The sequence below is a fragment of the Panthera onca genome, chromosome D4 (assembly GCF_046562875.1).
Source record: "Panthera onca isolate mPanOnc1 chromosome D4, mPanOnc1 haplotype 2, whole genome shotgun sequence".
NCBI lineage: Eukaryota > Metazoa > Chordata > Mammalia > Carnivora > Felidae > Panthera > Panthera onca.
This window is the reverse complement of record NC_138351.1, coordinates 34,769,513-34,783,713: the sequence shown is the minus strand read 5'-3', so window position 1 is coordinate 34,783,713 and position 14,201 is coordinate 34,769,513. Positions and strand designations below refer to the sequence as shown.

General features: G+C 34.8%; 1 protein-coding gene across 33 annotated transcripts in view; it reads left to right on the top strand.

The window, feature by feature from the left end:
- The window catches only part of PTPRD (protein tyrosine phosphatase receptor type D), a 1,372,973-nt gene that overhangs the window by 1,158,050 nt on the left and 200,722 nt on the right, over positions 1–14,201 (top strand). For 23 of the 33 annotated variants that reach the window (XM_078436832.2, XM_078436834.2, XM_078436833.2 and 20 more), the window contains 2 exons: positions 11,885–12,073; positions 14,057–14,074. In XM_078436832.2, the coding sequence (XP_078292958.2) occupies positions 11,885–12,073; positions 14,057–14,074 (207 nt within the window). The remainder of the gene's footprint in view (positions 1–11,884; positions 12,074–14,056; positions 14,075–14,201) is intronic. The other 10 variants (XM_078436828.2, XM_078436827.2, XM_078436819.2 and 7 more) reach the window with 1 other exon arrangement.

Below are 14,201 nucleotides of genomic sequence, written 5' to 3'. Positions count from 1 at the left end.
CTTTGCAGTGAAACATTTTATATATGATATTTGATTTAAGATTTGATCTTTTTATTTTCCAAGGTATTCCCTGAAGAAAACTGTCTTTACCTGTTTTCTCAATCTATCTTCTCCCTTCAAATAGAACAAATACCTACCACAGTTTGCCTTTAAAACTATGAGCAATGCTACTGAGGAGTAAAATAGTGAAATGTTCTCTTCCAAAAAACTTAGACATATCTGAATCACTTTATTTCTGTGTTTGGTGCTATTGCCCACTTCTCTCAATGATTAAAGACCCCAGAATGGCAAGGTTTTTTTGTTTGTTTGTTTGTTTGTTTTGTTTTGTTTTGTTTACTGTGTTGTAGATCGAGGGGAAGAACTGTGAAGAGCTGAGGGGAGGTAAATTTCTCTGAAAACATTTCAAAAGTCTGGCTTGAGAAACGACACTTGGAATTCTGAGACACCGGGATGTTAAGTGGATGCTCTTTTGGTTAAAAGGAAGCAGAGTTCACCTTCTATCTTAACCTTTCTCAGATGATTTCAGAGAAAATTAATAAAGGCCTATCCACTTCACATTTTTACTTCTGTAAAGAAAATCTGACAAATTTTTTACAGTATTGATATCTCTGCATTTTCTTGTCATGAACTTGCCTTGCTCTGGAATTATCACTCAAATTTGTTCACTGTTCAGCATTGAGAATTGAATTTTGTAAGTCTTAATTTTATAGGAATTTATGTATTTCAAGTCCTAATGATTTTCTGGTATTATCGTCATTGGTATAAAATTGGTAACAGCTGGAATGTCAGTTACCTAGTTTTCGTGTTCAAGAGGACCTCAAATGAATGTGTATTTAGGAAGATTCTTCAGAGTTGGGACAAAAGTGTTTGAGTACATGCAGCTATTCAGAAGCCCTGGGAGTAACTCTAGTACAACTGAGATGTTAATGAGATAATTTAAAGATTTGTAAAATTTCATTTATTTATGATAATATAATAATTTACTTTTATATAATTTTAGAATTTTGAAACAATCCCAGTCTTAGTAAAAAAAAAAAAAAAAAACTGGATATTACAATACAAAGAACTTTTCCTATATTTGAGATTAAATTAATGACAGCATCCTTATCACCCTCAAATATCTGTATGTCTCCAAACAAGGGCATTCTCCTACTTGAGTACAATGCAACCATCAGAACCAGGAGGTAAATATTGATGCAGCATGCCCATGCAGCCTTCACATTACATTTTGGCAGTTCTCACATCTGGGAGTTACCATGTGTCCTCTGCAAATTGCTCTGATTGTCGTCAAAGACTCCAGTTCAGAATTACACTTTGCCCTTAATCGTCAATCTGAAAGAGTTACTCAAGTTTTCCTGTGACATTCGTGATCTTGATAGCTTTGAAGATAACAAATTTGTTATCTCATAAAATGTTCTCATTTGGGGTTTGCTGATGCTTGCTTTGATCATATTTAGATTATGAATCTTTGGCAATAATACTGTCTTACTCAGTTCAAGCTGCTATAACCAAATGCCATAAACTGGGTGGCATATAATCAGAAATTTATTTCTCATAGTTCTAGAGGCTGGGAAGTCCAAGATCAAGTTGCTGGCAGTTTGGTGTCTTGTTGGAGCCCACTTTCTGGTTCACAGAGGGTCATCTTTTGAATATGTGTCCTCAGGTGGAAGTGGCAAGGGCTCTCACTGGCATCTCTTTCACGAGGCCACTAATCCCATTCATAAGGGTTCCATCCTCATGCGCTAATCACTTCCCAAAAGTCACACCTGCAAATACCATCACATTGGACGTTAAGATTAAAAATGAATGGAGGGGGGGGGGCAGGGCAGGGGATACAAACATTTAATCTATTAACAAATATCATGGAAGTGATATGTTTTTCTCAACACATGATTTTGATCTGTTTCATTATCTGTGTCAACTTCATTCTCTTAAGGTTGTTTTTGTGAGTCTTCTCAATTTTAAAGTTACTCTCCTTTCTATTCAATAAATGCCAGTGAGGGGTTACCTTGGGACTATGCAAATATGTAATTCCTCCTGAAACTTTTCTATTTATTCATTTATATCAGTATGGACTCATGCCTTTTTATTTTATTCAATATATTATAATTTGTATATGTACTTTGATGTTCAAATTGTCCCACATTGGGCTAGTGAGAGCCCCATCAAGCTGGCATCTTTGCCTTTTCAACATGTCTTTGTCATTCTTCGAGCACTTGCGTACATAACAGATATTTTAAGTATGGCTTGTACTTTTTTCTTCTCCCAGTACTGAATGTAATCAGTGATTTCTTCAAGGAGCTCTGCTTCCTTTTACTAGACAGTCATATTTAGAGAATCTGATGCAAGCTCTAGATGCTATGTGTGGCCATTGCTATTAGGTATTGCTGCTTCTCGCCTCTCTGGACTCACACAGATAGGGAAGATGTGTTTAGTAAGTGTATATAAGGAGTGAATGTATGTGTGCATGCACACTCATTTACAATTGTATTCATTTTTATATCGGTGTGTATGTTTTTAAAAACATGAGTTCACACCAATGCCTTCACTGCCAGTCCACACATAGCTTATTCTCGTTTTCCTTTTTATACAATTGATAGCTTAAAATTTTTATTTACAGTTACATTCACCACAATACAGTGGAACAGCCAGGGTTAATCTTTTTTTGGGCATTGTTGGATTTGAGCTCATTAGAATTTTTGACTTTTACAAAGCTGGCAATTAATGGAGGCAGGAGCCAAACCCAGATCCCTTTCCATGTTTATTATTTCTGTCTTTGTGTCTCTCTTTCTAAAAACACAGTAATTAAAATATTATACTTCAGCTTCATTGTGCATTTTTGCCTTTCTTTTCTTAAAAAAACTGATATTATGACTTATATAGAAATTTATGTAAAAATGTTACTTATTTTATCATTCAAACTATGGCAAAAACTTTTGATCTTGACACCAGCTTATTATTAAAAATAATGGAAAGCAGTGAGATTTGTGAAAGTAGATGGGCATTAGATTTTGTTATTTTGATGAGACTTGCACTCCAGGGAAGGGAATAAAAGCATCATCCTGATTCCTAAATATTTGTTTAAACATCCAAGAATTAATAATGTTTTTAAGTAGGAGAGGATACTTCTATATCCCCATGAATGCCTCTAATTTTGGATCACAAAAAGTGTGATCATTTGCTAAACCCAAACACAAATAACTAATAACTGACTTAAAGCCACGTGAAATTGTAGCTACCACATTTATACAAATAATATAAACCAACTGGGTTTGTGTTCTGCTATGTAGACTATTGCTTTGTGATTTGTAGGATAATTGCATACATTACTTCTAAATAAGTTTGCTTTATCTCTGCCAAGAATGCCTTACAACATCCTCAACATGTGAAGAATATTTCAGAAAATGGAGCTTTGCTCTGAGATGCTCTGTGGGTAGTTGGTTAGTATGCTGAATATTTAGTAGCTGCTAATAAAGCTCCTGTCAGCTGATCAGTGTCCAATTTTCTATTCTTTCATGGCATCATTCTATGAGAAATCTTTGGAGATTCTAGTGCCCCGTAAGCGCCCTTAAGAGATACCTAAATCCACTCTGAAATAAAAGCTTCTCCGATTGATTTAATAGCTTTATTAAGACAAGCATACCATCTGTACATAATAACTTGCAAAGAGGATCTTGGACTAAATATTCATCATATCTTGTTCATAATTACTTTTGGAGGCCAGATCTTATATTTATTAAATATTCCATTTGGTTATCATTTATTAACTGGCAGTTTTGTCCTACTTTAGATAACTTCTTTCTTAGAGTAGCCTTTAACTTATAATTAGAAACTACTTTATTTATATAATTTTTTTCAATTTCATTCATATGAATATCATTTTGATAATGGCCCAGGAGTCCAACTTTGCTGGAAAACGTTGATTTAGCTTTTACTTCTTTTCTTTGGAGTTTTCTGTTTTCAGTCCCTTATTCAATACACTTGCAGGAAGATTGATTTTGAATAATACAGTCATGATGTCAAAACAGTACAAATTATACTCTGCTGCATCTGGAATGGTGAAAATAAAAGCTTTATTTACATTGTTTTCTTTAAGAAAAGAATAATAAATGTTTTTTCTCCATTTTCAGGGACTGTATTCTGGAAAGAAATGGTTCTTGTTTGTAGCCTGATACCATGGTTTATTCTGAAAGATAATGACTTGAAAACTCATTTGCTGTTCAACAAAGTAGCAAATACTCTAACCAGTAACCCTCCAGGTGCTAGCCAGAGACCCTGATCTGTCTCCTCTCCCAGACAAAGATATTTGGGGTGGTCATTATTGGCTCCCGTCTTACAGGGAGACCGCTGTGTGGCCTAAGGTCATAGAGTTGATATGTTGGGTCTACTGATGTCTAGTGTCCTGTCTTTTGGCATCTGCTCGGAACCAAAGTTCTAACATTTATAACCCTTCTTAGATAATTAAATAGAAATTACAGAAGGGTTAACGACATGGGCACAGTGCTGAATTTGAGCTCTCTAGAGAAAATTATTTGATATTTATCATCCTTTTCACACTCTTCCATTTCTCCTGCACATTTGATTGGCTAGCATACATGGCAAATATTTGTCTCTATCTGGAAGCAATGCTAAACCAATGAGAAGCCAATTAATATATATCAAAAGATTTTTTTAAATGTAGAACTTTTTTTAAAATTATCATTACATTCCATGGAACTTTAGTCCTTTCTGCTTGAAAAAAAAAATTAAAAATAAGCAACTATTCAAATCATTTTTGTTGTGCCTTCCATTATAGGTTGACTTTGATAAAGAGTTCTATCACTGTTTTTGATGAATATTCAATGAACACCTATTGGCATAGAGGAAGCATGCTGAAGTACAAATATGCCAAATCTAGAGTTAAAAGCTTTTCTTTTATTTTTGCTCTATGTGTGATCTGGAACAGTAATTTTGCTGAGTCTTTGTTTTGTGTCTACAGAAGATTGTAATTATGATACCACCTTTGCCTATCTCAGGGAACCTTAATAAGGCTCGGATGGTTTCAGTGTTTTCTGTCATTCATAGCAAAGCTTTTCTGTCTCAAATATTTAGAGCTATTCTTTTAGTTCATTTTTGGGAACATCATATGACAATATGGATTTGTTTTATTTCTGCTGTTGATTAATCAAAGAACATAAAGCCTTGTTCAAAGAGAGAAATGAGGGTTTTTATGAGCTTTGAAAAAGTTACTTGATTGCAGATATTGCTTTCTAAATTCACTTGCATGTCAGGGTGCCTCTGTGGCTCAGTCGGTTAAGCCCCTGCCTTGGGTGTAGGTCATGATCTTGTGGTTTGTGGGTTTGAGCCCTGCGTTGGGGTCAGTGCTGACAACTCAGAGCCTGGAGCCTGAATCTTTGGATTCTGTGTCTTCCTCTCTCTCTGCCCCTGCCCCGCTCTCACTCTGTCTCTTTCTCTCAAAAATAAAATAAACATAAAAAATAAATAAAGTCACTTGCATGTTTAGATAATCCTTGTGGGTTTTTTTGTTATGATTTGCATAGAATATTCCCCATTTACAATTTATTGCTGCAGCTTTTGTTATATCAAGACTTGGAGTCACATGCCTCTGTTCTGTAAGTCTATCATAGGATCTTGGGATTGAGTAAGTGTAGATATGCTAATATTTTACAAAATGCCAGACACCAGTGCCAGGCAGTGCTAGCCACATTTATTGCATTATCTCATTCAGTCCTCCCATCTATGAGCTGGGTACTATTCTCACTCCCAAAGAACTAATTATTCTGCAGATTTAATTAAATCACAACAATATAAAGGTTCTCTAGATTTCTTCATACCCAGTGCCTGGCCCACAATTGGCACAACAGAGACATTTAATAAATATCTATAGAATGAATTATACCATCTATTGCCTGCTCAGTAGTAGATTCTTCAAACTGATAGTTCAAAAGCTCTTTTTTCTTTTAATTTAATGCAGTTTTCATAAATAGGAAAACATTTTGTTATGTGACCACCTGACCACCACCATATTTCAACTTTTCAAAATAATTTTCACTTTTTCCTAAGTATAAAAACATACTTTGGCACAGATTAGTACTGTTTCTTTAACAGGTGGAGATGCCTTGCAATATATGTAAAGGGTCTACCACTAAGAAAATATTCCAAATATGATCCATCTAACATTTGGCCTTTCTTTTGTTAATGAAATCTTTTCTTAATCCCTTCATACTTCAAAACAAAAACAAAACTTTAGAGCTTGTAGAAGATTACACTGTGAACACACTTAAAATTTAAGATACATAGCCATTGAGAAATCTTTGCTCTTGTGAGTGAACCATGACCTGAGTGTTTGCCCCAACATACAACTGAATGATTCACTTGGGTTTTACCATTAGCTTGAACATCAATTTCATTTTTCTAAAGATGACATAACAGAGTTTTGGTACCATATTCTGTGGGCTCTTTTGAGTTTCATTATGTTTACATGTATTTTTTTTTGTTACATGATTGGCATTTTGACTTGTAGGAACTTACAAGTAGTGTATGAAGAGAGCCTTTCTATAGAATTAGATAGCAGGAACTGAAATGTGTGTTCCCAGTGCAGTAACTGCACCAAATTGTAAAAAGAACCAAGCATGACTTGTGCATCTTAACCAACGAAGATTGTTTGCTAATGAAATAAAATTTATGACTATAAAAATAGCCCTTAAAGACTATTTTTGTGAGTCTGGAAGCCTCATACTACTTAAGACACTGTAAAAAATAGAAGTTATAAGAAAGTTGTATGTCTCTTAGATGTAGAACCAAATTGCGGAGGCCAAGCATATAGCCACAAAACAAAGAATGATTTACTGGTTAAATGAATGATATGAAATAAACCCGATAGGAATTCAGAGATGCCACATGAGTGAGTGCTGAGATGTTTGTCGAGATTCCCTAAACGTATGTACTTGCAAATATTTCTTGTACACTGTCTTGGTTACAAAGGAAATATCACAAAGCCCTGCCCTCCATGAGCTTATGAGTTCAAGCTTACTCATTGACTTATTAAGGGATTGATTGATAACACCAGTTGAGAGATTTTTTAAAAGGAGCCACTATGAATTGTTTGGTACTCAGAAAAGTGATTCAGGAGGTTGAGTTCTCTAAGAAAAAAAAAAAATAATAATCTACTTATCTCTTACTAAAGTTTCTGATTTTGCTTTATTACACTACCTTTCTCATCAAAACCTCTACATCATCCATAATATTTAAATGATTGAGTATACTTGCCAAATCTCTTAATAGTGCTTTTGTAAAGGCATATTGTTGATGTAATTGATGTGATAAATTGGAAATGTAGCACCGCGGCAAATAGTCTTTCACTGAAAACTTCTTTAATCAATTGGGACCAGAGTCAGAACACCTGTATGTTTGCATTCATTCATGTCCCAGCAAGAATAGGCAAGAAGAACTGCTTTGGCCACCTTGGATGGACGCTATGGCTTTAGCAGGCAATTTAATTGTGTGGTTTCCTAACAAATACAAGAGGTTCAGTGTTTGTGGAATTAGAGCGCAACTAAAAAAAAATCATTAAAATTATTTATGGATGAACAATGAAAGTAGTTTAACTGAGCAAATTATGCAAAAGCTTGTATCTGATCGTTCACAGATACCTAAAGCATGACTCCTTACAAAACCATGTCAGACTATTTCCCTATACATTCCTTTCAAGTCCTGGGTATGTCAGGGGTTATTAACACAAGTTCTGGAGAAATGGGAAGTTAATTCTAAACAGCGCTGATGTTCATGTTTCCCTTTCCTTAATGGAACTGTAAGTTTCATATCCGCATATTTCATTATGATACCAAACGGATTCAACGAATATGCTGTATTTCCAGGTCTATTATAGCTGCCATTCCAAACAAAATATGTCTAACTTCTATGATTCACTAAGCACAAGTATGTAGTAATCTGCCCTTTAATGGCCTCTCAAAATGACAGACCAAATGGCTTTGTGAAGGTCAAGTCTGATTTAAATTGTTGATGAATTAGTAGCTAATTCTGCATGATTGAATATTAATATGGAACAGTGATAAGTAAGGCACTTTAAAGCTTAATGAACACATTAATGAATAGGACAAAATGTTTTTCTTTTCACCTCATGTAAAAGTTTAAAGCTGCTAACATATTGACAATTTGTTAATTTTTGATAGCTGCTTTTTTTTTCTGTAAAAGTTTATGTGGTTAAGATATAAAATATATTGATTTTCCCCCAAGTTCCTGGTACTACACATTTGATGAGTTGTCAAAGTTGATGTTATCAAATGGCCAAAGCAATTTTATATAAATCACTAATAAATGTAGAAGGTGAAAAAAAAAGCAATTAACATCTTCTAAACTACACCCACTGAGATAAGCATTCCAATTAGAAATTTCATTATTTCTACAGTTCGTTTTATGTTGAATACTGAGTTTTATTGCCAAATACCTGACAGTCAAATTGGAAACAAGCCACAACTGTCAACATATAAGAGCTCTGGCTATTTGAATCTGTTACATTGTGATGTTTCTCATGAAAAATTAATGAAGAAAGTACATTCAAAAGAGATTCTGTGCAAAGGTGGGGGATGGATAGAATTTAATTACCCTTATTAAAAATAGGAAAGGAGCACTCTTTACATCCTCTGTCCGATTAGTATGCAAGAAAGATTATCTTTGTTGTGCACTTGTGTATATGAAAAGGGGGCTCTGGAGTGTTCTTTATGAGCCAAGAAGGAAAAGAAAGGTCATGCAAATGTATTAGACTGCTTTTGATAGGGCACAAGTCAATTTTGTCAGCTCTCCCTAAGGTGAGGATTTAATTTCTTATAAATGGTTATTAATTCTAGATTTCTTTAGTAAGAGCCTTCAGTAAGTGGCTCAACAATCTTAAGTCTTTGACACTTGCCACTTGATACTGAATAGTGGTGTGGTTCTTCAGAGATGAACGTGTAGAAGAAAAGTAATGGCTAGTGGGTCAATGTTAATGCATGCTAATGTAACTAGTATTTAAATGCCTGGGGGTAGATACAATGCCCTGAGAAATAGAGAAACAGCTCAGGAATCTCAAGGTGAGTTTTTATGAACCTAAGTTCGTAGTGTTAAATATGGAAAAGATAACAAAATCTAAGAGCTTTTTAAGAAACTCATTTCTAGGTAACTAAGCCAGTGTTGTTGACTTTGGAGCACTCCAGGTAAAATGCTTTGAAGCATTTTGGGTCACTAGACACCAAGAGAGATGTTTAATATGATGTGTGTAATACAATGGCTATTGATCTATCTGCTTTTTTTTTTCAAGTAATATTAGAACAATGCTATAGGTAGAAATATATCATATTGACGAAACTTAAAGACACAAAGAACAGACTGATGAAATTCATTTGGAGTACATTATCAAAATTAGCCTAATTTGCAAAATGCTCTATTCCATTTGTAATTTTTAACTTTCCCTTGGAGCTCTGAAAAACCATCTTGAAATTTCATCCTTAACTATTGTTTCTGACTTTTGTCCTCTAAAGGCCTTCTGCTTGGCTGATGATGTGTGAGCATTCACATAAACAGGATGTATTCCTGCTTCCTCGAAAGAATCTTTCAACCTAAGTAAAATGTAACTCATGGTAGTGAATTGTTTTTATAACTTTTTTTTTGTCTCCAGCTGTAACTAGCTGGTGGGACAGGTAAATATTCTCTAGTGAATTTAGATGTCAAGCCCAACTTGCCTTAGCAACGTCTATTGGTCTTTCATAATCTTCCTGCAGAAGAGCTAGGGTCCATACCTGCCTGTTCTGTTTGCCTCCCCAGTTTCTCTTATAACAATCTGGACTTGTTGAGAGAAACCTTCCCCTTATTGTGTGCTTTATTCTTTGATAATAGTTTGACATTTGTTCACTAATCACATTCAAAATCTCTCTCTGTAGTCCTGAACTATTTCTCTGATCAAGTCTCTACCAGAAGTAGTTTCCTACTATATATAGTAGAAAAACATATTTCTTTCTTTTCTTTTCTTTTCTTTTCTTTTCCCTTTCCTTTTCTTTTCTTTTTTTTAACCACTAGGTTATATTCTTATTTAGGCTTGGGAATCATTGGAGGTTCTCTGAAAAGTCTGATAATACAGACTAGTTTGATGACAAGGGATTTGGATATAAATGAGATCTGGAGGATCTCACAGTGTAGGGAGATAAACTCATAATAATAAATACAAGAAAATGGATTTTAGTTATTCACTGCTACAATAGCTCTGAGGAGGAAAATATTACATATATTTGAGAGGGTTTTTATTATAAAGAAGGTGATTTTGGCTGCATGGCTTTCCAGAGACCCAGAGTACTTATTGTACATGATTTGTCTAGAAAATGGTAAGAGTTACAGTGTGAACAGAAGAAACTTTGCTATGGGGGATATCATCCATGAGAGATTGAGAAAAATGGGGCCTGATTTAAAAGGATTTTGCTAGCTAAATTTAGGAGACTGAATTTATCATGTAATGATAGAGGGGAGGCAGTAGAGGACACATATATTTGACTGACAACACAGCAGAAGCATCAAAATAGAGCCTTTTTCCTAGAAATTATAATGCAGACTTCAGCAATACTCATAGGATCATACCATAAATTGCAGGTGACATCCTAGGAGAAGTGAGATGCCCTATTTGATGATTTCTAACTTTTTTTCTCACTGGTGTTTGCGCTTTTGAGTAATTTTGGAATTGATGGCTCATGAAAATTATCAAAGATCATGAGGGACAGTTGATTAAATTAATCCCAGACCCAGTGAGAACTCAAACTATTTTATAGTGGTTTTCAAACAAACTGCTAAGTTCTAATTTGGATAATAATCACATATATAACTAAAATTCCTTCAAATTAAAAATTTCTTCAAGATAGAATATACCTTTCTAATGCTGGCTGGAAGAACTGGTAATGTAAGTTATTAGTGTGGATCATCATGCTTGGGGGATTTAAGAGGAATTTAACTTCTCAAGATCCAAGATCTGGGACAATTTTGATATAGGATAGGGAGAAGTGAACTTTGGATGAGTTGAGGATTCAAAATTTAGGAATTTGAACTCTTAATGACTGAAAATGGTATAGGCCTTTGGAATGGAGGAAAATACTTTCTTACTCTGAGGAATATACACTTTTGTGTTGCTTTTTCTGAGTTTCTTTTCTTCTTTTGTAAGGGAGTCTTTTTCAGACAATTTTCAGATTAATGGAAACTCCCTACAAAGAAATTCATTCAAAAAAAAAAAAAAAAAGAGAGAGAGAGAGAGAGAAAGAAAAAGAAATTCATTCAGGTTGAAGTTGACCCTTATGAAAAAATACAGAGTTTTACTTAAAAATCACAAGAAAAACAGCAGATTAGAAATGAGGTAACTTAATCCAGCTAATCTGCTTATTCCCCAGATGCTCTCCAAAAGAGCTCTACTGGACCCCATCGGTTTCCCTCAACAGAAAGTTCCCTAAGTGCTGATACTCGTGATGTTCCCATCTTTCTGGCCAATTCCACTTGTTCTTAATGCCCATTTCAGAGTCTCATTTGAAGCTGACCTCACTGACCTCCTCCAGCACACATTCTATAATTTCTTCTTCCCCCACGATCCTAGAACTAGATGTGGTTTTTCATCATGTACTTTATCACATGTATCTGAGCTCTTTGTTAGAGTATTGGTCTCCTACATAGACTGTGCATTCTCCTGGCCAGGAACAACATTGTGACTGTATCCTAATCTAATAATGCAATGCTGCCTGGTTTGTGTTAGCTTCTCAACAAATGCCAAATAAGGCAAGGGGAAAGATTAATGGACAATAGCTCTTGAATTTTGGGCATCTGACTTATTGACATGTTTGTATCACCTTTTGTCTTGCAGAGGATCAAATTCCCAGGGGCTTCCCTACCATTGACATGGGCCCACAGTTGAAGGTGGTTGAGCGTACACGCACTGCCACCATGCTTTGTGCAGCCAGTGGGAATCCGGATCCAGAAATAACTTGGTTTAAAGATTTCCTGCCCGTCGACACAAGCAACAACAATGGCCGTATTAAGCAATTACGATCAGGTAGGGTCTTGTTACTGTTTCCACTAACTCTTAGAGAATTTTTTTTTTTTAGCTTTCTTTCTCTTTATTTTAATTTTAATTTGATTTGATTTAATTTTAATTTTTAGGTATTGATTTTTCTCCCTCTTCTCTTTCTCTGTTATTTAATGTGTTGTCCATGTTTGTGATGTCATAGCCTGTTTCAGAGTCTGTCTTTCTCTCTGTGTGTTTTGCAGCTTCTGTTTAATCCACATTGCTCACTGCTGTGACTGTATTTTTGATGATTTTTTTTAATTTACTGCTTTTCTGCAGTATTTGATGGATCCATTTTCTCCTCTTTCTTTCTTCTCTCTCTGTTTTCTTTTGAAACAAATTTATTTCAACATTGGACCTTCATTCAGAACTTGCAAGGAGCTCCAATGGTTGTATCCATTAAAAACCAAAATATTCATATTAAACACCAAAATGATTCAATTTTATTAAAGTGTGTTTTCTCTGTCTCTTATGCATTTGAACTCATCAAAGTACCAAAGTTTAGTTAAGTTTGGTCACATCTGCTTTCTTTTCACTAATACATAAATGACAGAAATGTTATCTCATGAGTAACCAGATGTATTTTTTCGAAAGTCCTTTACAAAATACCAATGCAAGGAGGGGATTTTTATTAATATTATTGTTATATTCTTGTGAGTGAGCATTTTCTACACATAAGCCACAGTAGTGTGCGCCCACACTAAAGAGTTTTGAACCCTCCAGTGACTGGATCTACAGAAGTCTGCTTTTGGTGTAGACTCCAGCTTTTGCTGCTTCCTCCTCTTTCCCCTGGCTGCCCTTTTCTCCCTCTCCCACCCCCATCCCAAGTTCATCCCTTTGCTCTCTTTAGATTAAAGATAGAGATAATTCTAAATTTCTTAAGTTTTAGAGCCTGTCCCTAGGCAATTTCACCGGGACATGTAGTAATAAGCTGTTTACTTTGACGTTGGGAGTTATATTGATATAGAATTCTAAGTTGTTTAACTGCCTGTCTTCCCAGAATTCTCAGCTTTTGACCTGTCCTGTGATGTTAAAGCGTCTTGTTAACTGCCTTTTTTGCTTGTTGTCAGCAGAATTGTGTAGATTAGCATTCTGTTATTGTAAATAAAGAATTAATTATTCACATGTAACATAGATGATTTAGTATATAAAGCTTTAACTCTGAAAAATTTGTACCAAATTATAAGGAATATAATAATATTTTTATGCTGTCTTTCTTCTCTCCGTATTTAAATCTCCAGAATCTATTGGTAAGTGCTTAGTTCTGAAGCGCACTTCACCCTCACTAATTTCCATATCCAGAATATTATTATTATTATTATTTTATTATTAATAAAATGCATGGCATGCATTTTACTAACTGTCAGTGTAGACACCAGATCTCGGTAGTGGCGCGCACATGCACACATCCACAGATCCGTTATTGTAAGAACACTGTGTACAAAAATAAAATAATACACAAGTTATATCACACAAATGTAGCATAGTGAGTAGCATAAGATATTCAATCAACAGTGTTTGTTTCCAGTTAGTCATTAGTATTTCCTATAACAGTATATATATATGCGTACCTATATATATACTTAAACAGATTAGCCAGGATTTTTCCTAAACTATGTCTTTAAAAAGTATCGTTTAGTTTTTTGGGTTTTTTTTTTAAGAATATGAGGCATATAAGATATAATTCTAATCCTATATGACCCCAGACCTATGAACTCAGTTGTTTCTCTGAGAAAAGCAATGCTGCCTATTGTGGTCTTTGCCCTCTGTGGTATAATGCAACTTGCTTTTATAATCTAATAATACTATCTAATATATTCCTGTTTTACCAGTATAGTAATTCAAGTTTCTTTTAAGACCTTATTTAATTCTGTAAATCTAATTTAATTCTTCTCCCCAGCCCTAGCCTCCTCCTTCTCGTACTAATGCTTCTTCTTTCTAATCTTATTTGCATTCATATTATCCACCCAGGTGGTACACCAATAAGAGGTAAGAGTGCTGAACTAACGTTCACAGAATGATCTTGCTCATTCTTTCTGTCCTGTCATCACTCCCATCTTTGTCTTGTTTTCAAACTCATTCCAATAATATGTCCATCAACTTTATTTTTCCCCTT